The sequence below is a fragment of the Pelmatolapia mariae genome, linkage group LG2, assembly GCF_036321145.2.
Source record: "Pelmatolapia mariae isolate MD_Pm_ZW linkage group LG2, Pm_UMD_F_2, whole genome shotgun sequence".
Taxonomy (NCBI): domain Eukaryota; kingdom Metazoa; phylum Chordata; class Actinopteri; order Cichliformes; family Cichlidae; genus Pelmatolapia; species Pelmatolapia mariae.
The window spans coordinates 788,873-815,344 of NC_086228.1; the positions used below are offsets into that span (position 1 = coordinate 788,873).

Here is a 26,472-nt window from a genome sequence, read left to right on the forward strand (position 1 = left end):
CTCTGTGTCTTTGTGACGTGCGTTCACATCAAAGCTGCAGCCACGTGACAAACCTGTTCATCTCCTCTCATGAAGTCTCCTTTGTTCCATCTCTACATAAACCCGCTGTGACATTTGACGAGCTTCCCTTTAATGAGTTCTGACACTTCTGATGCAAACCCAGTGCTTTAGATCTGGAGCAGGTCTGAAACAGAAACGGCTCAGCTCAGAGAGACCCCCCGTCACGGTTTGTGCTTGGTGTTATTTTAGGTTCAGCCTCTTCGGATGGGGTCAACGTGAACGAACTGCGGTCTCAGAGCTGCATGGTGGACTGAGTGGACGGCCGCTGCTCCGGACAAGTCCTGCCCAGAGGTTCTCAAACAGCAGTGCTGAGAGAGCCTTGTTGACCGGTTCCCACAGCAGCCTGTAAACAAGCAGCAAACCATCCAAAAAAACTTGATTCTGTTCATCTGGACATTTTCTTCAGTGTCAGCTGACTGCAGGGTTCAACCTTATTAACAGGACATCTGCACAATGGCTGACACATGCAGCACTGATGAACAATGCTGCAGCCGCTCCACAACTCTCATGGACATTAATCAGTGGACATAAGAATTTGCATATTAATGATGATAAACTGACCTCCCAGCACAAGGTCCTGTTTATAAGGTTGAACCCTGCAGTCAGCTGAGACTGAAGGAGTCACGTTTCTCTCACTGAAAACATCCAGATGAACAGAATCAACCTTTTGGGATTTCCTTACCTGGATGACTGAGCGTGCATCAACACAACCAAACTCATCGTTTCCATAGAAACAGCTTCCTCTGACCCACGCTAGGCTGAACTCTGAACGACACCACGTTTGCCATATCTGAGCCATAACTGCCAAACGTGGCATCGATGTTTCTGCTATCAGGAAACTGATTTAAGGTTTACTCTTACTGACCTTAAAACTCGTTCCTGTGCTGGAATAATCCGATCCGAATTGCCCCAAGTCTTCACATTTGAGAGTGAGAACCGTTGTGGAGCCAGTTCAGAGAATATAAAGCACTCCCTCTGCAGTCTGCACCTCAGCCAAATCTTTCAGATGGATTTTAAACTTCAAGTTAAAGCATGTTTGTCACAGAGGCGGACCTTCAGAACCTGCAACATTTAAAGTTTTCAGACGGATGTTTGTGAAGACCCGGGAAGATTCCTGAAGCCATCTGAGGAAAGCTGGGACATCTTGGGTCAAAGCTGCAGCTCAGACTTCAGACATTTTTCTGGTCGTCTGTTAGATTCTGAATTTCCATTAGCTGGTGTGGAGTTGGTCCTCACAAATACATAGCTGCTCCTCTCACATGAAAAGTGGGAGTTATCATTTATTCATGTTCCCGGAGCGCAGACAGATGGTCTGAGTGACGGCCTGATGTCATCCATCATTAGGGCATTACTGTAATCACACGCCTGCAGATCCCCGGGGATCAATAACGGTGATCCATCAGGTCTGCAGCTCGAGGCGCCGGGCACCTGAGCAGAGTTAAAAGCCCCGCCCCAACACGGCCTCCTACAGGAGCAACAAGTTTCAGAGATGGCGTCTGTTTCACGATGACCGTGACGAGACGGCGTTATTTTTGTAAACCTGAAGCTGACCGACAGGCGTTTGTTCCCGCTGCGCTGAACAGAGTGAAAAATGTTTAAAGTGATGAAGATGGAGGGAAAAAAGTGAGAGCTCTGTTATTACTGCCAGTGTAGGTGTACTCGTATATGTGCCTTTGTGGGGACTGTGGTGTCATTAGCGTCCTCAGGGGACCCTGCAGTCACTGAGTGCAGCACTTCAGTAATTATTCAGTATGAAACTGGCAGCTATAAATTCTTTTGTTAACTTATTGAAGAATGAGGACGTTTCCTTATCGTCTGATGATTTTATGGAAGGTTTTAGCGTGCCATCCTCAGACACCTGCACAGGGGCCGAGTATTTGAACATGTTTCGCGCTCACGGTAGAATCCAGTTCAGGGTCGGCGCCACAGTCCCGATGTTGCATTATACTGCCGCGGGTCCTCACAGAGACAGCTGGACCGGCGTGAGTGTGTGCTGCGGTGCAGAGGAGAGTGTTGGCGGTCGTAAAGTACAGGAAGCAGCTCGGTAAGTACAGATGAACCCTGAGTCTGTGGCAGGCCTGATTAAACATTAAAGTAATGGTGATCTGGATCCAGTCCAAACCTTTTCCCCGAAGCTTGGAGACCAGCAGGCCAATAATCTGTCTGTCAGCCTCGCTGCAGGGGGCAGAAGTATGTGGACGCGTGACTCAGTGTTCATTAATGCGCTGCTCTAAAAGCCTGCACTCGTGTGGTTTCAGTCCTGCGGTCGATGTTTGTCCCGCTGATATGACAGAACATTACAATGAACATTAACCCTTCACAAGGCAAAGAGCCGAGGTTACAGAGCAGCATGACGCCTCGTTCATCATCCAGGCTTTGTTCGCCAGACCACAAGTTTGTGGACGCTCCCGCAGTTGCTGCTTCATCTTTTGAGTTTGAAATGAGGAAAAAGCTTTGATGTGAGCAGGTGAACATCCTTCCAAAGGAAGCGTGACTTGTCTTTAACACGTACCTCCATGTCTGTACCCCCCACCCCTCCGCGCACACACACCAGCCCAAACAGCTGGACGGCAGACTGACATTTACTGTCGTTGGCACCAAAGTTAAACTGTGACTTCAGTGATGAGAACATAAAATAATAATAATGAGAACATGCATATGAGTGATGTCACAGACTGGATACACAGTGAGCGACGTCATCGTCCTCTGTTACTGAACAGCTGCAGACCAGATGTGCACCTGATGTGACCGACGTCATAGAGATGCTCACCTGGGTGTTCCACAGAGTGTCCGCAGCACTCTGAGGCGTTGTTCTGCGCCTCAGTCAGACTCATGTTTGAATTGTGCTCGCAGCGCCCTGCTGAACTTTGACCTCCGCTTGAAACCATGTTGAAGGAGCGTGAGGCGAGAAGAATGAAATGTGTAAAAATTTGTCTTGAAACCTCGAAAACGGTGAAGAAATAAGGACCGAGGAGACGCTCTGCCTCAGCACCCCGGGTCACATGACCACGCGGAGCAGAAACATTTCTAAGCATCGGTTCGTCTTAGAAACGTAAGTGTGCAGCACATGTTCTCTATTACAACCTGAACACACCTGACAGAGCTCAAGTTACACTTTCTAACTTACAACGAACCAGAACCAGAACCTGAACCTGAACCAGAACCTGAGCAGCTCCACGCATGGAACACTGAAACATGCCGATACGTTGAGCCGAACTCGGATCGACGTCCGATTGGGGTGGTTCCGTGTGGTCGTCGGTGAGAGGAGGGCGGAGACAACAGCCTCAGAAGATCACGTTTAACTCCATCTTTTATTTACAGTCTTACGCAGCAGGGCTCAGGTTTGTCTCCAAAAAACCTGAAAACTGAATTTATCAGGTCAGAAAGATGATCACGACTGACCTCTGACAGCAGAGGAGGATGATGATGGTTGTGGTGATGAGTCTCGGGGCGGGCGGGGAGGTTCGCGCAGCTGAGCTCATTAACGCGCTTTTAAACGCGGATTATTTGCGGCTCCGTCTGCGCGCCGCATGAATACTAATGAGGCCGCAGCGCTGCTTAATCACGTTAGCGGAACAATATCAGTGCGCCATTTGTGCGCGTTCCCACCACCTCTTCCTCACCTCTCCTTTCACCTCCTCCCCGCCTCCCCCTCTTGTCTTCACGCGTGCCAGTCACCTGCCGCCCCCGCCCCTGACTTCCCGCCTAAAGTGGATCCTGATTGGCCGTGAAGAGCGGGATAAAGGCGCGAGGACACCGGGCACGCTCACGGGCCTTTTTGTCGGAGAAGCTCATTAAAGCGTGTCCGCTTCAATACATGCGCGTCCCCATCAGCAAACCCCTGCTCTGCTCCGGGAACGCGCGGCGGGGGAGAGCCGGGGCCGAGGCCGCCGGAAGAGTCACCGAGCCCGGGAGGAGACACCGAGGACTCACCGAGGAGTCCCGGAGCAGATTGATGTCAGAGTTTATATTTACATTCAAATAAGCACAAATATTAAGATCTCTCTCTCTCTCTCACACACACACACACACACACACACACACACACACACACACACACACACACACACACACACACACCCGTTCAGCTATCTTAGTGAGGATCTTCATTGACATAATGCTTTCCCTAACCATTAAAAATGAACCCTAACCCTGACCATAGCCTAATTGTAACCCTGACACTAAAATCACATTTTGAGCCTCAAAAAGGTCTTCGAACTTGTGAGGACCGGTGAGTGTGTGTCCTCACAAGTGCCTGCTGGTTCTCACAAGTATAGTAGAATGCAGATTTCGGTCCTCACAAAGATAGCTAGACAGGAACACACACACACACTTCATTACGCTGTGTGTGTGTGTGTGTGTGAGGACAATAAATGTTTAAAAGCTCATAAATACAGATCAGAGTGAGCGAGAGAATCATAATCCTGTTGAGAGACAGCGGGAGGATGAGGAGGAGGTGATGAAGAAAGCAGCTGTTGTCCTCTAATCGGTTTTTCTGCTCTGTCACTCAGCCCCCCCAAAACACACACACACACACACACACACACACACACACACACACACACACACACACACACACACACACACACATTCCTGCACTTCATTTTCAAACCTGTTAAACAGAAGAAATCCTGTTTGTGTTTGACTGAATTTCAAACACAAAGATGACACACTTTACATTCATCTGCATTTGTTGTGTCAGCTTGATTAAAATGATAACAGTGTATCAATCATCAGTTTATCATCAGTAACAGTTTCTGAGCTGTGGGCGGGTCTGTCTGATGTTAGGATCATTTTTCTCATATTTGATTGATGGATTTGATTTTTTTTTAATCTTCTTTAGTCTCCGCCCAGTTTTGTGACGCAGTTGTAAACTGAAATATTTCCTGTTTTTGTTTTTAACGATCAGCCCACGAGCCTGACCTGCGGGCTGAAATCAAACTACCAACCCTGCCTTCAGGCAGGAGCAGGTGAGCTCTGAAACACGCGCCAGGAAGCTGACCTGCGCATGCGTGAACACCTGCCCTATGAGGGCTTGGACCTCCGCGGGGCCTCGGCCCAGTACCGGCCCGGCTCCGCTCCTCCATCCCGGTGTCCCGGTGGGGTGTCGGTGTCACGAGCCGAGCTGTAAACGGAGCCAATAACAGCGCGTGCAGGATTCCCCCCTCCCTCTGTTAGAGGAGGAGGAGGTGATGGAGCTCCATATAAAGACCCCCCCACACGGCCCGCGCCCGCTTTGCTCCTCTCAGGATTTTAACTTCACCTCTGACTGAGACACACAAGCTGCTCCTCTGCTCTCCTCTGCTCCTGTCTCCTCCTCGCTCCTCGGTCGGTGTAAAACAGGAGTTTGTGACTGTGTTTTTTTAAAATTTTTTTAATTTGTTCAGCGGGAGGATTTCTCCCTGACCCCGGCTCTGACCCCGGCTCTCCCCTCGGCTCTCCCCGCCATGGGCTCCGTGCTGCCCGGCTCCTCTCTGGGCCTGAAGCCGGGCTTCAAGCCTTCGCTGTCCCTCGCGGACATCATCACCTCGGACATCCTGCACAGCTTCCTGTACGGCCGCTGGAGGCACGTGCTGGGCGAGCAGCAGCACCACCCGCACCAGCATCACCTGCAGCACGAGGACCGCACCGCCCCGAGCGCGAGCCCCAAGACCGCGTTCACCGCCGAGGTGCTCGCGCAGTCCTTCTCCGGAGGTCAGTGACCAACCGTGCAGCTCAGAAACGGAGACACCAGATAACAACAAGCATAATAATAATAATAATAATAATAATAATAATAATGTCAGTGGTAACTTTGTCTCCAATGGCAAATTGATTTGCAGTATGTCCACACATCACACAACACAAAAAACAAACAAACAATCACACAAAATATAATTTTACTCATACTACTATAATACTATTATTAATAATAACAACAACAACAACAACAATAATAATTGATCACATTTCTTCTTCTGTTTTTTTTCACTCTTTTTATTTATTCTCTATATTTACAAATATTTGTAAATATTTGTAAATATTTGTAAATATTTGTAAATATTTACACAAGTGTCGCATAAATTTTAATTTTGGAGCCTAAAACGAAGAAGATAAAAATCTTTAATGAAACAGAAAAAAGATTTAGTTTAACCTTTAAACTCGTATTTAAAATAAATCTGTTAAACTGTTTAAATATGAATCTCCAAAAAGTAATTCTGTTCATCTGGACGTAGCGTTTGGATGAACAGAATCAACTTTTTGGAGATTTACTTTCCTGGATGATTGAGAATACATCAAGATGTTTAAATATGAATTTAAAATATTGATTCTTGTTTGTTTGTTTGCTAATTATCCTCATCAATAACTGATCAGATTTGATCAAATTCTTTGGATGATTTGTTAATGAACAAACAGCTGCTGACTGATTGGCTGCTGATCGGTAATCGCGTCCGTGATCTCTCTTTCAAAGCGCGAGCCGCGGCCCGTTTCTCGCTGTCGCGCGCTCACTTCTTTTTTATTTTAATGTGATTTTACTGTGAAATTCGTTTCCGTTCTGGGTGAAGTTCGTTGGGGATAATTTAGGAGGAGCGGCCGGGCTTCGGGTGGATGCTCCGGGTCAACTCTCCGACGGACGTGTCGCGTTTTCCCGCGGCGGCCTCAGCTTTCATCTTCACGCCTTTACTCCCGCTTTTCTCTCCCCGCGCGCTCCTTCTGCTCTCCCGTATAATGTCCCGGCGATTTTCCTGATTGTAGACGTGTTCTCGGGAACATATCTTGCTGCTTCCATCAGGTATTCATCTTTCGGGGACTTTTTCATCCGTAAACCGGCAGAAAAATGCGCTCCGAGCGTTTCCGACGCAGTTTAAAATGTGTTTAAAAAGTTCGAAACAGCTCTGTCATTTCTATTTTCATTTTTGAATTCCAATTGTAGAAGCAGGAGTGACACATGTTGACATGAAAATCTGCACGCTGTGTTTGTGTCCAGAGGTGCAGAAGCTGTCCAGCCTGGTTTTACCCAGTGAGGTGATCATCGCTCAGAGCTCAGTCCCAGGTAAGCTCACCTGCAAACCTCTGTGGGTTTGCTGGTCTCTCTGTAGAGACCAGCCGCAGATCAGCGGTGCGTGTTCTACTTACGCCCTCTCTTTACTGTTTTCTGTGGTCCCAGGAGAAGGTCTGGGCATTTTCTCTAAAACCTGGATCAAAGCGGGGACAGAGATGGGTCCGTTCACCGGACGCCTGGTCTCACCTGAACACATCGACCTGTACAAGAACAACAACCTGATGTGGGAGGTGAGGCGACGTTCACGGACACACTGCTCTGTTCCAGCTCTCATGTTTTGGTGTCTTTCTTTTTCCTTGGATTTTTTTAGAGCAGCTTTGTGTGATTCATAATGAAAAATAACCCTTTGTTATCCTCTACTGGAAAGCAGCTGTTTGTGCTCCTCAAAAATAAATAAGTACATCATTAAAAACAAAACACCCTGTCTTTGTTAGAGGAAGGTTTTAGGTTCAGTGTTGCCCCCATGTGGAGTTCCCCAAGGCTTGATTCTGGGGCCGGGTCTTTTCTCCCTTTAAGCCAGACCTTCCCAAAGTGTGGGGCCCGCCCCCTAGGGGGGGCGCAAAGCCATAACGGGGGGGCGCGACATGAAAAGGAAAAAACAAAACAAAAAAACCCAAAACGCTTGGACACTGCTAGCACGGGGCTCCCACACAAACACAAATCAGGAGATGAAGCATCGCTGAATATGTTTCCAAACCAGCTTCATTCTAAGCCAAAGACTAGAAAATATGGTGAAGCAAATCTTCCCTTTGGCTTCACCTGCACAAGTGCCGAGGTAGGTCTCCCCTGCAGAGAGGGAGCACGCGCTGTGCTCTCCAAATCACGGACAAACAGTATCCCACATTCTTGATTTTTAGTTCACAAACACTTGTTGTAATGACTAACTACTCCTGACATGTTGGAGATGTTAGCTCCTTATACAGTAAAGTTACAGCGGGATACAAATAATATCAGGCTGATCCTGCCACGATTCGTTCTCCCGGTTCAAATCACGGACAAACAGCATCCAACAGCTGTTTATGTTTTTGAACCCATTTTGCAGAGGAATTGAAAAATGTATTGATAGCAATGTTGAATATTATTACACAGGAAAAAAAACAACTACATGTAAAATAATCACACCGTGACGCCTCTGCCTTTCTAAATGGATGTGCGTGCGTGCGTGCGTGCGCGCGAGGGGGGGGGGGGGGGGGGGGGGGCGCGAATATTTTTCCTATAAACAAAGGGGGGCCCAGCAAAAAAAGTTTGGGAACCACTGCTTTAAGCTGAGAAATCTGCCGACTTTCTATCAGCTGTCAGACTAACTCACTCAATTTTAACACTCTATTTAATTAGTCACCTACTAGTAACGAGCTCCCCGCTAACTCTACAGCCAGTCAACTTTTAAAACTCACAGTGAACAAGTGGCTAGCTGAATGCAAACATACTTGCTAAATAAATACCTGAAGGAGAACTCAATGCTAACCATCGAGTCTTCTAGCTTATTTCCAGTGTTAACTAGCTGCTGGCTGAGACTTTACAGACAAACCTCAGTATTTACTTAAAGTTTGCTGGTTAAGAAGTTTAGTGACTTGATTTTAGCATACTAGCTAGCTCACACCTAACTAACAAGTTAATTGCTACCTAGCCAGCTAATTGGTTTATCAACAACATGGTTAACTGTTAACTATCCAACTACTTGCAACAAGTTACATGGCTAATCTAACTTACAAACTTATATGCTGATTCTTAGCTTGCTATCAAAATAACTGAACCAACAGATTAGCATGATGATAACTAACTGTTAACTGATCCTCATATGCAGTATTTCCACTGGTTAGCACGTCAAAAAGCTTAGTTATTATCTGTGTATGAGGTCTTTGAAATAACCACCTAGTGAGAACACTAAACTGATGACTTTAGCTGGAAATGGTGTTTACTTTCTTCTTCCTGCCTTCCTCCTCAGGTGTTTAATGAGGACGGCACCGTCAGGTATTTTATTGATGCGAGTCAGGAGGATCAGAGGAGCTGGATGACGTACATCAAGTGTGCGAGGAACGAGCAGGAGCAGAACCTCGAGGTGGTCCAGATCGGCAGCAGCATCTTCTACAAGGCGGTGGAGGTTAGTGAAACTCGGTCATGTTCTAACTTCTCAGGTATCATCAGTGCGATGATGCCTGAGTCACATGATGTCACCTGCAGGGTGACATCATGTGACTCAGGTAAATGTACACCTGCGTTCACGGTGAGATGTTGGTGGTTTGGAGGCTGAGGTTCTTGGTGGTTCAGGGATCTTTTCCTCCTCATGTCTGCTCAGAAGTATTTATCTTTACTTTTATCAATCCGCCTGCTGGAACAACAAAGGAATAAATAAAGGAAGACGTCCATGTTTAAGTGAAGAAACCTAACATCACTGCACACCTCTACAGACTCTACACGCCTCTTAACTTACACCATAAACGTGCACACAAAGGTCACTGAAGCAGCGCAGCAACTACAGAAACAGCTAAAAACAGCAGTGGAGCAGAGGAGGGTGGTGGTTATTCCACGTCGCTTCATCATGTTTGGAAAAGCTTCTGATCTCAGATCAGCCTGAGAAGACTCCAGATCCACGTGAAGGAAACATGGGAAGCTTCAGCGCGCTGCCGTCACCTGTTCTCTAAAATAAATCCTTGAGCGATGAAGCTCGGCCTGATATCAGGCGCCGTTCTTCGACCGGCTCCTCCAGGTGTCTGAGCGTAACCCTCCACTCCGGCGGTTCTGGATGCTCAAGGTTAACGACATGCAGCTGAAATTTAAATAGATTTGAACTGAAGAAAAGAAAAACAGAAATTCTGAAAATGTTTCAGAATTTATGACAAGTTTGAAAGAAAGAATCAAATATTTACAATAAAACAATAATACTGTGATAATGAAACGCAGTAAAGTTGCTACGATAAAGTAAACGCTGATTCAAGTTTTTATTGCTCTTCCTCTTTTCTCTTCCCTCCTCAGACCATCCCCCCTGACCAGGAGCTGCTCGTCTGGTACGGAAACTCTCACAACACATTCCTGGGAATCCCTGGAATTCCTGGAGGAGAGGACGAACAGAGCAAGAAGACCAAGAGCGGTAATTATTATTGATTATTGATCAGTGAGGTCATTCATAAATCTGCTCAGTTAGCCAAACATCCAGCAGCGCTGCAAGAACCCTGAAAACAGCAGCAAAAATATTGTTTCATTGATATTTTATTAAATCTGAGTTGGAGTCATCGAAAGGGCCTTAATACATCACACTATTATTATTATTATTATTATTATTATTATTATTATTATTAGTATTAGTATTAGTATTATTATTATTACACATGAAGTTCTTTCAGATGTAAAATATTATTTTGGAAAATAAAAATTAATATTATTATGAATGTGTGTGAAAAATAATGTATATTTAATTTATCTTTAACCAGTCTGGAATAATAATCATTTAAAAAGTAAATGTATATTTTATATTTGGTTTTATTAAAAGTGTGTGTGTGTGTGTTGTAATGTATAAGTACATCATTGTAATATTGCAGTTAAAGTACACATTAGTATAAAAGTGTACACATTTAAAATTTGTAGTAATAATAATAATATAATAAAATGACAAATTAAAAATTAAATGTATATATGTTCAAATATATTATTGTTGGATTGCTATTCATAGAACTAATAATCATTATTATAGGAAAAAGAAATAGCATATATATAGTTCCATTACATATTTAATGTTATAATAATGATAATAATAATAATAATAATAATAAAATAATAATAAGAAGAAGCCAAGTTTTGCTGTTGGGGCAGAAGCTTGACAGTGACAGTGGGAAGGAAACACTCCCTCCAGCAGCACCTTACAACATAAAGGGCTGTGAGGTGATTGTTGTTGTGATTTGGTGCTGTATAAATAAAGTTGAATTGAATTGAAAGGTTCCTCTCCACAGGTGAGAGGGTGGTCTCAGAGTTCAGTCTGAAGCTCTTCTTCTTCTCTGCAGATGATTTCCACACCTGTGAAAGCTCCACCTCCACGACCTCCACCTCTTCCACCAGTCTGGGGCGCATGCGATGTGTTATCTGCCACCGCGGCTTCAACTCTCGCAGCAACCTTCGCTCCCACATGCGCATCCACACTCTGGACAAGCCGTTCGTCTGCCGCTTCTGCAACCGTCGCTTCAGCCAGTCGTCCACGCTGAGGAACCACGTCCGGCTGCACACCGGAGAGCGCCCTTACAAGTGCCACGTCTGCCAGTCGGCGTACTCGCAGCTGGCTGGTTTGCGGGCGCACCAGAAGAGCGCCAGGCACCGCCCCACGGGGGACAGCGCCGCACCAGGAGGAGGTGTACTGGTGGTGGGAGGAGGAGGAGGCGGAGTGCACTCGACGCACTCGCCGCCTCCTCCTCACCCTCCCCAGCTGACCGCCGTGCCTCACCCAGCGTCGCTGGTTCACCACATACCCACCATGGTGCTGTGATGGGGCGACGGCGAGAGGAGACGAGCTGAAATAACTGACGCGCACACGGACACGTTTCAGGCTGGAAATAAGACAGGAACCTGCTCACGTCTCATCAACCAATCACAGAGAGATGTTTCCAACCAACCACTAGAGGGCGCCATCGTCTTCTGCAGAAACAGCAACAATAAGAAAAAGCAAAGCTTCGTCATTAAACTCACCTCTGGCAACAAACAAACGTCCTCCTCCAAACATCCAGCAGCTCCATCACCCAGCCCGGGGCACTTCCTGTGGGGGGGCGCTGTTACGTGCATGGAAACGAGTTTTAGCCGACATATGACCCTCCGCCCCCCCGTACCCCACCCACTGGGATAGTTTGTTCTGAACGTGCTGCTTCATGAAGATGCATGCTCCTGTTGCATGACGAGTCGTGTTTGGTCCTTCATGTACGTTTGAATCTGTGTCTGTGAGCTTACGTGTCCCGTTCTTTGGTCTGCATGCTCCAGCTTCTCTGTTAAAGGATGTCGTGTGTGTGAAAAAGAGAAGAAGATGCTACAGTCTCCAAGTCTTTCAGCACTCAGACTTCTTCAGAGGACAACACTGAGTTTCTGGTAGACAGCCCACCTGGTCAGTTTGTCCAGGTGTGGTCACAGTGAAAAGAAAGTACGCGACATATCTGCTGCTTAGCTGGTTTCAAAATGATTTAAATCTGATGAACAACAACACAGTCTGTGAAAACCTAAGTCCACCCTTTGTTTGGATGGAAGGGTTACTAGAGAAAGCCTCTTCTCAGTTTAGGTTTCCAAACCCCACCAACACCTCGTACCAACTGTCAGCACGGTGGCTCGCTGAATGAACCATGAACTCCTGGAGTTGGAGCTGCTGCAGCGGTCCAGTCAAAGTCCAGACCTCAGAGAGCTGTGCATGAATGAATGCTGGTTTTACTTACCGCTGAAGTGTGGGGTGGACTCAGTTTTTCACAGGACTGCATGCTGTGCCTGAATACTAATTCAGTACTAATGTGTTAGTTTGTACCATGTTGAGTTAATTATAAAATAACTCTTTGTGACTACATTCATCTATTATCAGAGCAACTTTATTGACACTTTAGCCTTGTTATGCAGCAGTAGCCACCATGCTAGCACTTTAGCTTACACTTTATGTATTTAATTAAAAAACGCTCAAATGAAAATTTTAAATGTAGAGCATCATTTTACTTTCACTCTAAAAGTTTTAGTTTTAAACATTTTAAGCTTAAATACATGCTAGCCTAACACACCGTGGTAGTGACAGATAGTTTCATACAAATGTATTAGCCTGCTAAGACAAATTAGCAGGCTAATGAATACATTCATGTATTTTATCTCATGCTCACCACTGAAGAAGGAAGTTGTGTTTTGATATTTGGTGCAGCATTAGCTGCATGCTAACATGTAAGCTACAAACACATTACTGACCAATAAATCAGTCTGCTAAAAAGTCATTAAATCCCTCTGAAGAAGTTCACCACTTATTAAAGTAGAGTCTGAAATTTAGCATGTTTTACTGTTTTTTCATCATTAATGCTGATAATGTTTTAGCTGTGATGCTAACTAATTAGCAGGCCTAAACAGGCTAACAGATATGTTTGATAGAAAAAAAGAGAACTGTAATTTTATCTCTTCCCCATTTTTTTTACCCTGAGGCCTGATGTGTGTATATGATGCTCAGAATGATGACAACAGACACTAATAACTGACTGAGCCTGTTAACTGACAACTAGCTGTCAGGCTTTTTTTCCTGCTGTGTAAATTAGCATCGTAAAAGTTAAGAATGTGAATATAAACATGAGATGTGCTTTATGCCCAGAACATAATTCTATTGTCACTTTATCTCTGTATATGTATATGTAGAAGGTCATATATGGCACATGTATTGGTAATGAAGTATGTTGACTTCTAAAAGGGAAACTGAATTTGAGCCTATATACTCTTAATAAAGTGTTACTGTATCTCATCTTCACCCAGCAGTCGCCTCAGGACAACTGTAAGCTAAGGTAAAGGTAAAGACCCTGCAATAATACAGAGAAAACCCAACAATCTGACAACCTCCAGTGAGGAAGCACTTGGCGACACACACACACACACACACACACACACACACACACACACACATCCACATGCACACACGCTCACACACACACACACACACACGCACACATCCACATGCACACACGCTCACACGCACACACACACACACACGCATGCACACACACATGCACACGCACACGCACACACGCACACAATGGCATCAACTGGGAATTTAGTGTCTTGCCCAAGACTGGAGCAGCCAGATCGAACCACCAACGTCCAGTAAGTAGATGACCTGATTGACCTCCTGAGCTGCAGCTCTTTCAAGAACGTTTGAGATGAAGGGAAGGTTGGAGACTGGCTGGGCTGTTTTAGCAAGGAAAAGGTCAGACACTGCATGAAGTTTGTTTACTGACAATTACAAAGTGGTCAGTTACACCGATGGTTTTTGATTATTTCCTCTTTTCACTGCTAGAGATTTTGTGTTTGAATTTTCTTCAAATAATTTTTTTGTTGTCTTTAATGAAACTGCTGTTGTGTAGAGGTGAAGATGACAGTGCAGACAGGGTGGAGTGGGTAGAGACAAGTGTCACGGGGGATTGATAGATGTTTGTGAAGGAAGCTTAGTGTTGGTGCGACACAGGAGGATGCTGGGATAGGAGGAGTCGGAGGAAGGACCAGTTCCCTGTGCAGCACAGTTTAGCTGGTGGGCATGTACTGGAGTCAGGACGTGTCTGTGTTCATCTGGATGTTTCAGTGGGAGAAACGTTTCATCATCATCAGGTGACTTCTTCAATCTAGACTTGTAGTCAAGACCGCCTAAACCTAGACCGAGACAAAGTCGAGACGAGACAAAAAGTCTTTAAACTGCAGCCAGATGCTGCTTCATTTACGAGTGTCGGGCATATTCATGTGTGTCTGCCATGCACTCGCACAGCCCTCCTCACCGCTGTCTACTGTCTCACTCACTCACTGAGAGGACAGACGCATGCTCCACTTGACTGTCGCGTCTCTCACCCTCTCTGTTTTTCACATAATGATATTATCCTATATCCTGGCATGTGATTGGTCACAATATGGAGGGATTGGAGCACAGCTGAGCCACTGTGTGAGAGCTGAGCAGCCAAAGGAAATTAAGTGAGGAGCGGCTCTCGCTCAATGGGAGTCGAGTCTGATTCACTACAAAGCACTCTCTAAGCACGGCTCTTACAGCTGATGCTTTTGAAATGACACATTATTGAACATTACGTTCATGGATACTGTTGACTCCAAATCTCCACTATGTCGATCTGAGACAGCAAGACTGAGACGGCGAGACCAAGACAAGACTGAGACCACGTAAAAGTGGTTTCGAGACATCCAACAGACATCCTTCAGTCTCAGCTGACTGTAGGTCTCCAACCTTATAAACAGGACACTGACTGAAACCAGTAGCACTGACAACAGTGGGCTGTGAGGTGACTAAACACATCGCTGTGTTTAGTGACGTGTGGAGCGAGGACCCAAATGCAGCCTAACCGTAACTGGCTGGAGCAAACAGACATAATGGAAGCAAACTGAACTCAGTGCACATGAGACAGAGGCCCAGACTAGGGATGCAACGATACCAATTTTTTCAAACCGATACGATACCGATACTTGGATCTGAGTACTTGCCGATACTGAGTACAAAAACCGATACTTCTACCACACACACACACACACACACACACACAAACGCAATGAATTGGAAGACAGGTTTTATTTTATTCTCTGCCGATAAAAAATAAAATCTTAATAAAAATGACCACAAAAAAATTTCAAGTGAAAAATAAGCACTTCTGTTAAATTATTGCGGAGTCTCCACATTGTAATTTAACAAAATATCACTGAACTATTGGCACTGTCTCGAGCTTTCAGAATAATAAATAAACACTTCTGTTTGGAATAAAATAAATACAAATTATGTTTGAGAATAAAATAAACTTTTAAATTATTGCAGAGTGTCCATATTGTAAACGAACAAACAAAACAACGAAAGTATTTGGCATTGACGAACAATCTCCTCATCTGCCCGTGGATCATCAGTCCACTGTGCCGTCAAACTGAGGACTGACATCGCGCACACACTGCTTGTCTTTACCTCTTCAGAAAGTTTTGGCACCATTATCTCCCTGATGTATGGGCGGTTGGGAATTTCTGAGTATGCTGAGAAGACGGTTCAATCCTATGTTTTCCACGACCGGCATTGGCTGGTCATCCAGAGAAATAAAATGAGTCAGAGCCTCTGTTATTTTAACTGTCTGTGGATTTTCTCTTGACATTTTTCATCACTTTTCCAAAACCTGAGTTAAAGTTGGCTGTTCTGGTCCACACTGCTGACATTTTGCTTAGCCTAGCTACAGCAGCCTCCAGTTTCTCTTTTTTATCTGGAGCCGCCAGTCTCACTCGCCTAACCCTGTGCCTGTTTAGCGCTGGATGTTCCCCTAGTGGCCAATCTAAAAAACTACAACAGAAATGACCAGCCACCCTCTGACTAATGAAATAAGTTAGTATCAGTTAACTTTTACGAGTATGAGTACACACACATTTTACAGTATCGGCACCGATGCATCGGTGCATCCCTAGCCCAGACATGACTGAGCTGAGGGAGAGACAGATACGAGCAGAGCAGAGAAACGATACACAACATCTCAAACCTCATTCCAGAAATAACTAACAGTTCCACGCAAACACAAACCCGGGACAGCGACAGTCTGTGAGGGACCCACAACCCAAACCAGGTACAAAAAGTAGGACTGTAGAAGATGTTCATCAAGGGTCGCTGTTTCTCCTGGTTTAGATGGATTCTGATGGCCCCAATTCCCAGGGACAGCACCAGGTGGTGCAGCACCTGGTGGTGCAGATGCTCCTCAGAGACAGAAAGGCCTCGGAGGTCTGCAGCCCAGTAAGAGCAGAACCACCAGAAAACCCAGATCTGGTCTCACATCAGTCTCAGCCTTCAGACGCTGTTTGCTCTTGTTGTGGTCACTTTGAAGACCGCGCCCTCTAGTGGGCGCTAACAACACCTCACTCAGTTGGTCTGTTTTATTAAAATTCTCCAAAATGCTTTAGTGCTGACCTCTGATCATGTTTTCTGGCGCCGCGAGGAGCCCAGCCGGCAGCAGACAGGTGAATGCCTGCGTTCTGATAACCTGAGAGTCAACAGTGTTAGGTAAGACCCAAAAACCCCTGCTGAGTAAACTCACCTTTGTTACACACACTCTGCTCTGCATACAAACAAACAGAGGAGCTTCCACCTCGGTTGTGTTTCACTGACGACCCCCAGCTGTTTGCCAATAGCCGAGTAAATGAATAACTAATCAAATCCAGCTGTGTCGCTCAGTTCTCTGCAGAGCTCAGTGTGTTTCTTACTCGCCTTCAGGATGAAGGTGTGTGTCCTCCTCGCGTGTGTGTGGCTTCTCTGCTGGAGGTCGGAGGCTCAGTCCAGCTCGTAAGTCTGTTTGAACTTTATTACTTGTTAATGAATGTTTTATTACCCTGCAGCCTCACATTTACTGCCGCAGCTGTTTTGGGCTTAAACAGCTGTGTTCATGTTCAGCTGCAGGCTGTGCAGAAGAAACAAAAGGTCAGAACAACTTATTTGATGCCCAACCACAAAGAAGCTCGTAGCGTCCTGCATTTCCTCGATCAGGCCGGCCGTTTCAAACAGCAGAGAGTCAGCGCGGTCCTCGTTAGTCCTGTTTACTGTCCACCAGGTCACCAGTGGATAAGTGAGGGTTAAGGTTAGGTTGAATTTCCCCACATGCTAAACATGCCCAGCTTTTCAAACTAGAAGATTTTACCTCTCCAACCAAATCTCATAGAGCAGGGGTGGGCAATCCCAGTCCACGAGGGCCAGTGTCCCTGCAGGTTTTAGATGTGTCCTCGAACAAAAACAGCTGATTTAAATGGCTAAATTAGCTCCTCAACATGTCCTGAAGTTCTCCAGAGGCCTGGTAACGAACTAATCATGTGATTCAGGTGTGTTGACCCAAGGTGAGATCTAAAACCTGCAGGGACACCGGCCCTCGTGGACTGAGATTGCCCACCCCTGTCATAGATCCATTTTGACCTTCCAGATTTCCGGCACGCCAAACAGGTGAAAATTCCATATAAATGTGATCCTATTCCAAACAGATCAGTGGAAACCTGTGGATGTTAAGAGGTTAAGAACCACAGAATCAATAACCTCTATAAACAGGGACAAGGTTTTTGTGCAAGAAGCTTTTGTTGACCAATCACATTTGACCGGGTGAGTCACACACCTCCAGGAGAGCGTTAACCAACCCAAACACCCCCCTGCTCAAGGGTCATGTTTGCCAAGGCTTCAGCAGGTTCCAGTACAGGTGCAGAGCAGTCGGGGCTCTTTTTGCAACCAACATTTTAAATTTGCAGCTGCAACAAAGTTTGTAGTCACGCTGTTGTGAGTTGGCACTACGTGATAAACTGAAATCTTCACACTGAGTTCTGAGTTTACAGCAGCCTGAAATAAACCAAAATTACATCCAGTTGACTTTTAAGACCCCGAAATAATAAGGTGGAAAAAACTACTAAAGGTTTGTTTCACCCTTTAAAGACACCTTTGAACTCTTTGGGGACTTCATGGAGACTGAGAGCATTGAACTTGTGGGGATGTGTGTGGGGGAAACAGCTCGTAGCTTGCATGGAGTGTTAGTCTGTGAAGGTTCTCAGTCATCCAGGTCATCGTAGTCCAAGGAGCTCGGAAAGAAAAGCGTCTGGACTTCTTTAAGTTGCTTGAAGACGCTTCATCTGAGAAGCTTCTTCAGGTCTAAGGTTAAATGGTGGAGAGTCCCAGATTAGACTATCCTTTACATAATCACACGAGCCAAGGAGTGATTATGGAGGTCTCCGTCTTCTAAAGAGAAGACAGATGGTTTGAAAGTGGAGTGAAAGAAGCATCTATGTCCACTGTGAACGGCCATCTTTGAACAGAGGCGGGGCTTATGACACCAACTGTCTGCCTATAATCCAGACACCTTAACGCCCACTCACATCCTGCGCCATCTGACCTCAGTTAGTCACATGACAAGGTGGGGCCAGGTTTCACAATGAGCTCACCCGAAACCCTGGCTGATTGTGACCCACACCCGTTTTCACACCTTGGCTCGTGTGATTAGGTGGAGGATCATCAGGGGGTCCTTTGTCCCTCTTTGGGGGGACTCGCCACCATTTGACCCTAGAACTGAAGAAGCTTCTTGGATGAGAGGTGAAACGTCTTCAAGCAACTTAAAGAAGTCCAGACGCTTTTCTTTCTGAGCTGCTTAGACCATGGAGCGCTAGCTTTGAGTTGTTTCTGACTCATTGAAATAACAGCAGAATATTCACTGAGCATAAATATGCTTTTTAAAAATGTAATTCCTTAAATTTAAATTTGATACGAGTCTGGACAAACGTTCACAGACTGTATGTGCTGATGATATGTGCAAGTATCAACAGCAACAGCAACTCTAGACGAACGTGACAAACTAATAACAACCTAAATATGCATCACCTTAAAACGTCTCCTCTCTCAGGTATCTGATAACGGCGCCTCTATCGCTCCGCCTGGACGCCGTGGAGACCGTGGTGGTGCAGCTGTTTGGTTTTACAGGTGAAGTCAACGTCTACCTGTTCCTGAAGACGTCAATGGCTCCGAATCACCGGGTTCTGGCTCGGGAGGTCGTGACCCTTAATGCACAAAATAACCACCAGGCTGACGCCACAGTCCGGGTGAGACAAGACGCTAACAGGCTAACACCTGCAGTTTACCTGAAGGCATCTGAAATACTTATGATGTCACTTCCTTTTTACAGCTGTGCCCAAACCAGCTGGACAAGAGTGCGACTCATGTGATTCTCCATGTGCAGTCAGACGTGATCAATCAGCACCAGTCTGTGCCCATCAGTCGCACCAACGGCTTCCTGTTCATCCAAACCGACAAACCGCTGTACACGCCGCGTCAGAGCGGTGAGAGAAGTTTGTCCCAGTTCAGACTCCAGCCTTCTCTTCATTAATCTTATGTTTTATAATCCATCTTTACACTCAGCTAGTCAGGTGGTTGTCGTGTAGTCATAAAGACAGACTGGTTTGGGGGTCTGAGGATAGAGGGTGTGGCCTGTTGAGGCTGCTGGAGCTCAAACTGCAGAAGACGTTCATGGTGGTTCTGATAGAAAGGTGCCACAGTACACAGAGCATGCAGCTTGTTGCATAAGGGACGCACAGTCACAGACCAATCACGGTACCAGCGCTGACCCGTGTTCAGCTGACAGTACCAACGATGGGCACGAGAGCTTCAGAACTGGAACACAAATCTCAAATTATAAAGCTCCAAATCCCAACAACAGTGTCAGGGTGCTTTATATTGTAAGGTAGACCCAACAATAATACATACAGAGAAAAACCCAACAATCATATGACCCCCTATGAGCAAGCACTTTGGTGACAGCGGGAAAGAAAAACTTCACCTGGATGGGCGGGGCCATCTGCTGCGACCGGTTGGGGTGAGAGAAGGAAGACAGGATAAAGACATGCTGTGGAAGAGAGACAGAGATTAATAACATATATGATTCAATGCAGAGAGATCTGTTAACACATAGTAAGTGAAGAAGAAACACCCAGTGCATCATGGGAATCCTCCGGCAGGCTACACCTATTGCAGCATAACTAAGAGAGGATTCAGGGTCACCTGGTCCAGCACTAACTATATGCTTTAGCAAAAAGGAAAGTTTGAAGCCTAATCTTGAAAGTAGAGATAGTGTCTGTCTCCTGAATCCAAACTGGAAGCTGGTTCCACAGAAGAGGGGCCTGAAAACTGAAGGCTCTGCCTCCCATTCTACTTTTAAATACTCTAGGAACAACAAGTAAGCCTGCAGTGTGAGAGCGAAGTGCTCTAATAGGGTGATATGGTACTGCAAGGTCATTAAGATAAGATGGGGCCTGATTATTTAAGACCTTGTATGTGAGGAGCAGGATTTTGAATTCTGGATTTAACAGGAAGCCAATGAAGGGAAGCCAATACAGGAGAAATCTGCTCTCTCTTTCTAGTCCCTGTCAGGACTCTTGCTGCAGCATTTTGGATTAACTGAAGGCTTTTCAGGGAGTTTTTAGGACTTCCTGATAATAATGAACCAGGTGAAAAAAATCAAATAGTACTCGGTGTGTTGAACTTTTTTCCTTATGCGTGCAGATTAAAGAAGAAAGAATCAGATTTTACACAGCTGTGTTACTGCTGTGTGTGATCAGCAGCATTATGAGCTCATTGTCTGTATCATCAGGAATACAAAGACACAGATACATCAGTTAAATGTTTTTATGATGGAGGGGCGTACCATCTAAGCTGATGTTTCTAAAATGTCCTCCTTAATTTTGGGAGCTTCAGGCATGGCTGAACTGGAACCATCAGCTGCTGATTTGGAGATGTCTGTTTAAGAGAACAGAGAAATAACTTCAATCTGAATTCCAGTTGCATGTTAACCACTGTATCACTGTACCTGTATCATAGCAAATTACAGTTCAATGTCCAATGTGTAAAAGAGTTCATATACCTGGAGATCCAGTCGGGCCACTGGTCGGGGGGCTGCTCCCTCCTGAGTCTGTGTGCTGTTGGCTCCAGCTGATCCAGGAGAGAAGGACAACCGCTGCCCAAGCGAAAACCTGTAGTGATCCCATATGTGTCAGGAGTATCGGAGCAGCTGAGACGCATTTTTTCTAAACACCGGGTCTCTGTGGCTTTGAAACCCCAAAAACTGGTCCACCCCAAGGATCGGGTCCCCCGACACAAACAGAGTAACATAGTGTACGCTGTTAAGTGCAGGAGGATTGCCAGGATTTATACATCGGGGAAACCAAACAACCTCTGGCTAAGAGGATGGCACAACACAGAAGAGCTACCTCGTCAGGCCAGGACTCTGCAGTCTATTTACACCTACAGGCCAGTGGACACTCTTTCAATGATGAGGATGTACACATCCTGGACAGGGAGGAAGGCTGGTTTGAGGGCGGAGTCAAGGAGGCCATTTACGTGAAAAGGGAAAGACCATCTCTGAATGGAGGAGGGGGCCTAAGGGTACATCTGTCACCATCTTACAATGCTGTGATTGCAGCCATTCACCAACTCTCTGTGAATGGGACTCATGGCCATTGATCAGTGGCCATTGATCAGTGGGTTTTGGTCAGTGGTTGTTGATCAATGGTCATGAGAATTTGCATAATTATGATTAAGGAACTGACCTCCCAGCCCATTGTTCCTTCAGTGGGCTGGTTTCAGTCATTATGCAAATGTACTGTTTGTAAACCTGCAGTCAGCTGAGACTGAAGAAGTCACCTGATGATGATGATGATGAAACGTTTCTCCCACTGAACAGAACCAGATGGACAGAATCAACCTTTTGAGACTTGTGGACATTATCAAAGAAGGTAACAGTACAGCTACCTGCATGTGGAAGAGGGTTCGTATACCTGGAAGTCCACTGGAGACTCCGCCCCCTCACTCTCTGAGTCAGCCAGTTCTGTCTCCTCTCTGCTCTAACATGTGTCCTTGGTTTCCATGAGAAGCATTGGTGTGTGGTGTCTTTGATCAACAGCTTCATATGCATTCATAGAGTTTGGTAGATCTCCTCAGCCAGTCCTTACCAAGGGTTCCTGTTAAGGCAGGGGTAGGCAACTCCAGGCCTTGAGGGCCAGTGTCCTGCAGGTTTTAGATCGCCCCCTTTGTTAACACACCTGAATCAAATGATTAGTTCATTACCAGGCATCTGGAGAACTTCAGGAAATGCTGAGGAGTCATTTAGCCCTTTAAATCAGCTGTGATGGATCATGGACACATCTAAAACCTCCAGGACACCGGCACTCGAGGCCTGGAGTTGCCTACCCCTGTGTTAAGGTCTCCTTCAGCTCAGAGCTGGATTTCATCTTTCAGTCTGTCTTTGTCATGGTTTCTGTAGTCGGATGGTTCTCATTAACCTAAAAATTCAGACGATCCTCTTTCAGGTTCTCTGTTTCACCATCACCCTCGTCACTCATACGGCTGTGTTTCTGTTCCCAGTCAAAGTGAGGGCGTTCTCCTTGAACCAGGAGCTGAGACCAGCTAATCGAAGCGTCTACCTGACATTTAAGGTAAGCGGGAAGTTGTCCCGTGTAGTAGCGGGAGGGTGCAGTGATGGGTTCCATAATATCTTACCCCCTCCCTCCCGCCAGGACCCGGACCATACAACAGTGGACATTGTGGAGATGGTCGATGTGAACAATGGAATCCCATCTCTGCAAAACCCCTTTAAGATCCCTGTCAACCCAAAGTAAGAAATAAGAGCATAAAGCAAACGACACACAGCTGCGTGGTCGTGTATCTAAGGTCATGTCTGTGATTCCAGGTTGGGCATTTGGTCCATTGAAGCTTCTTACTCCAATGATTTCACCACAACAGCAGCCACCGACTTTGAAGTTAGAGAATACGGTACATTATAATATCATGAAGCAAGCTGCTGGTGCTGATCGAGGGTAAAACACATTATTAATGGCTTTCACCCTGCATCAGTTCTTCCCAGTTTCTCCATCCAAGTGGAACCACAAGCAAATTACATCAGTCACAATTTATTCACCAGTTTCAACTTCAAGGTTTCAGCCAGGTGAATAAACATTTCTGCACTATTTATAGACTTTCAAATAATTTAAAGCTGTCAGTTACACACGAGTGGTATTTTTACCTGTCCCAGGTATCTCCACGGCGCTCCGGTGGCTGATGGTGACGTGTTTCTGCGCTACGGCTATGTTAGTGGGAAAAGTCCTCCAGTTATCATCCCAAACTCTATCATCAGAGAAAGTGTAAGAGACATGAACAAACACAAGGACACTTGTTATTATTATTATTAATGCTGATTAATGTTGACATTATTGTTATTTGAACCATTTCACTCGTGCTCCAGCTGTTTTATGCTACAGAAACCATCCAGGTATCCAAACGTTCAGCTTTTTCAGGATGACTGATGTATTACTTTGACTTTTTGTAACTTTTATAGTTGTTTTTTCAATATTTAGATTGTTATGGATTTCTTTAATCAGGCAAGTTTATTAATAACCAAAACAAAAACTTATGTTTTGAAGTTGCAGACGGTCCATTTTAGCTCAGAACTGTGTGATGTGTGCGAGACCTGCCGTGGTATTCACCTCGTAGACTACTCACTTGATCTGAATGCCGGAGGATGTCACAAATCTTACAGGTCTCCAAACAGGTACTGAACTTCAGCTCCGTGTGGAGGTGGAAATGCTCGATGTGGTCTCTTAAAAAGATCGCAGAGTGAATCAGTTTGTCCTCCTGGTTTAAGCAGTCTTCATTCAAATCTTTGACTGGACTTTGGGGGGACAGTCAGGATCTTTGTCCAGCTGCTTCACAGTGCTGGTGTTTTTTAAGAACCAGCTCATATTTAAGAATGTGAACTTTGGCAGTTTGGGCCAAGACTGCAGAAACACTGTGTTTGCTGCATCTGCAAATTATCTATGAACCTCTTACAGCAATCCCACCGACAGTCGATGAGGTCAGTGCTTCTAACTTTGGGCCTTTTCTAGGATGCTACCTGCATAAAGAGAAGCCAACGTCATTCTAGTGGTGTTAGGTTATTGACGATCCTCCTCCAGGTGATTCTCATCATGTAACTCATATCTGTGTGTGTCTCTTTCAGTTGTCCTCAGCGGGTGACGTGGATGTGAATGTTAATATGCAGAAGGTTCTGTCTGAATACAATGGACCAAAAGACCTCAACAGCCTGCTGGGGAAGTACCTGTACATAGCTGTACTGGTGGAAGAGAGCACAGGTGAGCATGGATCACTGCTCTTAGCCGAGTCTTTGAAATACTTAAATATTTAATTTGTGGGGCGGATTTTGTCTCTCAGGTGGTATTACTCAGGAGACCGAGTTTGCTGCAGTGAAGTTTGTCAAATCACCTTACAGCCTGAGCCTGGTGTCCACGCCCCCCTTCATCAAACCTGGACTGCCTTATAACATCCAGGTGTGTGTCATAGAAGCTCTTTATGTTTAACGTGTGGTTCAGGCGACCGTCGCTCAGTTTGAAGCCTTTTTGAGGGATTGTGCGATGCTGTGTTCAGACCAAGTTTCATGTCGTGGTCCTCGCACGAATACAATCGCTGTGCTCTAGAAGCACTTCACATCCCACAAATACTTTCCCATTATAGCCAATGGGAGCGGGAGCAGTATTAGTGATAGCTGCAGTCGTTTCACAGGGTTTTCAGAACCAGGAAGTCTTTGACTATGCTGACTTTTTTCTGAATCCTCTTCTTCTTTGCTATGCTGAGGTTATCTTCCATTTATAAGTGTCCATAGTGTCCCAGGCTGTGGACCAACCTCAGAGAACAGGTATTAGCACCACAGCGTCAAAGTCATTTTTCACCTAAGCTCAAATAGTTTCTGAAAATGCAGGTTAGAAAATGACCCAACTAAAAACTAAAAGCATCGATACGAAACTCGCAGAACAGACTAAACAATATATGAAAGGACACAGAGGGCAGTGTAATAACACAAAAAACACAAGAATCCAATAATTCCAAACTGTGGGTCAGAGACCGATGACCACATCAGGCTGGCTGCCCAGATGCTGCCCACTCCTGATCATCTATTTCAGTTTAACCCTTTCATGCATGAATTATGACAGCTTCAATCAGGATTTTTTTCTTAAGTACTTTTATTCATCTTTGAACTTCTTTTTTTTTTAAACATGTACTTTTCAAAGAGTTTTTTTTACATGTCCACTTAGGTGGACAACATACGTGTCAGTGGGTGGCAGGGTATGGAGTGACACATTAGTGTCCAGTGTAGTGGTTTATGTGCAAGTATACCATCAACACTGACACAAATACAAGAGCACGGCCTTTGAATAGCTGTCCACTGTAGTGACCACTATGTGTGAAATGGTTAATTCAGTTCTATTCATATAGTGCCAAATGATAACAACAGTGCTTCATACTGTAAGGTAAAGACTCAACAGTAATACAGAGAAAACCCAACAATCAGATGACACCCTTTGAGCAAATGCTTGGTGACAGTGGGAAGGAAAAAGAACACATTTTCTTAGGTGTGATTCCTCCCGGAGATGCAGATCCTTGTCAGGAAGGACATCCACTGTGAAACCTCTGCTGAAACAAACAGGCGGAGCTACCTGCTGTAGTGATTCCTGTGTTAAAGGAGCAGCTGAAAGCAGCTTGACTGAAGAACAGTCATGAGCCTTACCATTATCCTTCCTCCATCCATCCATCAGTCCGTCCGTCCATCCATCCATCCAGCCATCCATCCATCCATCCATCCATTCAATGTCCATCCATCCATCCATCCATCCATCATCCATCCATCCAACCAACGTCCATCCATCCATCCATCCATCCATACATCAGTCCGTCCATTCAATGTCCATCCATCCATCCATCCATCCATCCAACCAACGTCCATCCATCCATCCATCCATCCATCCAATGTCCATCCATCCATCCATCCATCCATCCATTCAATATCCATCCATCTGTCCATCCATCCATACAACCATCCAACCAACGTCCATCCATCCATCCGTCCATCCATCCATCCGTCCATCCATCCATCCATCCGTCCATCCATCCATCCATCCATCAGTCCGTCCATCCATCCATCCATCAGTCTGTCCATCTATCCATCCATCCATCCGTCCATCCATCCAACCAACGTCCATCCATCCATCCATCCATCAGTCCGTCCATTCAATGTCCATCCATCCATCCATCCATCCATCCATCCATCCATCCATCCATCCATCCATCCATCCATCCATCCATCCAACCAACGTCCATCCGT

General features: G+C 45.5%; 2 protein-coding genes across 2 annotated transcripts in view; both read left to right on the forward strand.

The window, feature by feature from the left end:
- Positions 1-5,507: 5,507 nt before the first annotated feature.
- Positions 5,508-11,573, forward strand: LOC134634538 (PR domain zinc finger protein 12-like). Its single transcript, XM_063483803.1, has 6 exons — positions 5,508-5,754; positions 7,028-7,093; positions 7,208-7,332; positions 9,048-9,203; positions 10,076-10,190; positions 11,098-11,573. The coding sequence occupies exons 1-6, from the start codon at positions 5,508-5,510 to the stop codon at positions 11,571-11,573; spliced, it is 1,185 nt and encodes a 394-aa protein (XP_063339873.1).
- A 5,452-nt stretch (positions 11,574-17,025) lies between these two features.
- Positions 17,026-26,472, forward strand: part of c5 (complement component 5) — a 29,762-nt gene continuing 20,315 nt past the window's right edge. The window contains exons 1-10 of the mRNA XM_063488494.1: positions 17,026-17,093; positions 19,177-19,372; positions 19,456-19,609; positions 22,686-22,756; positions 22,838-22,935; positions 23,011-23,093; positions 23,175-23,265; positions 23,353-23,461; positions 24,316-24,448; positions 24,528-24,649. Of these exons, the coding sequence (XP_063344564.1) occupies positions 17,026-17,093; positions 19,177-19,372; positions 19,456-19,609; positions 22,686-22,756; positions 22,838-22,935; positions 23,011-23,093; positions 23,175-23,265; positions 23,353-23,461; positions 24,316-24,448; positions 24,528-24,649 (1,125 nt within the window). The remainder of the gene's footprint in view (positions 17,094-19,176; positions 19,373-19,455; positions 19,610-22,685; positions 22,757-22,837; positions 22,936-23,010; positions 23,094-23,174; positions 23,266-23,352; positions 23,462-24,315; positions 24,449-24,527; positions 24,650-26,472) is intronic.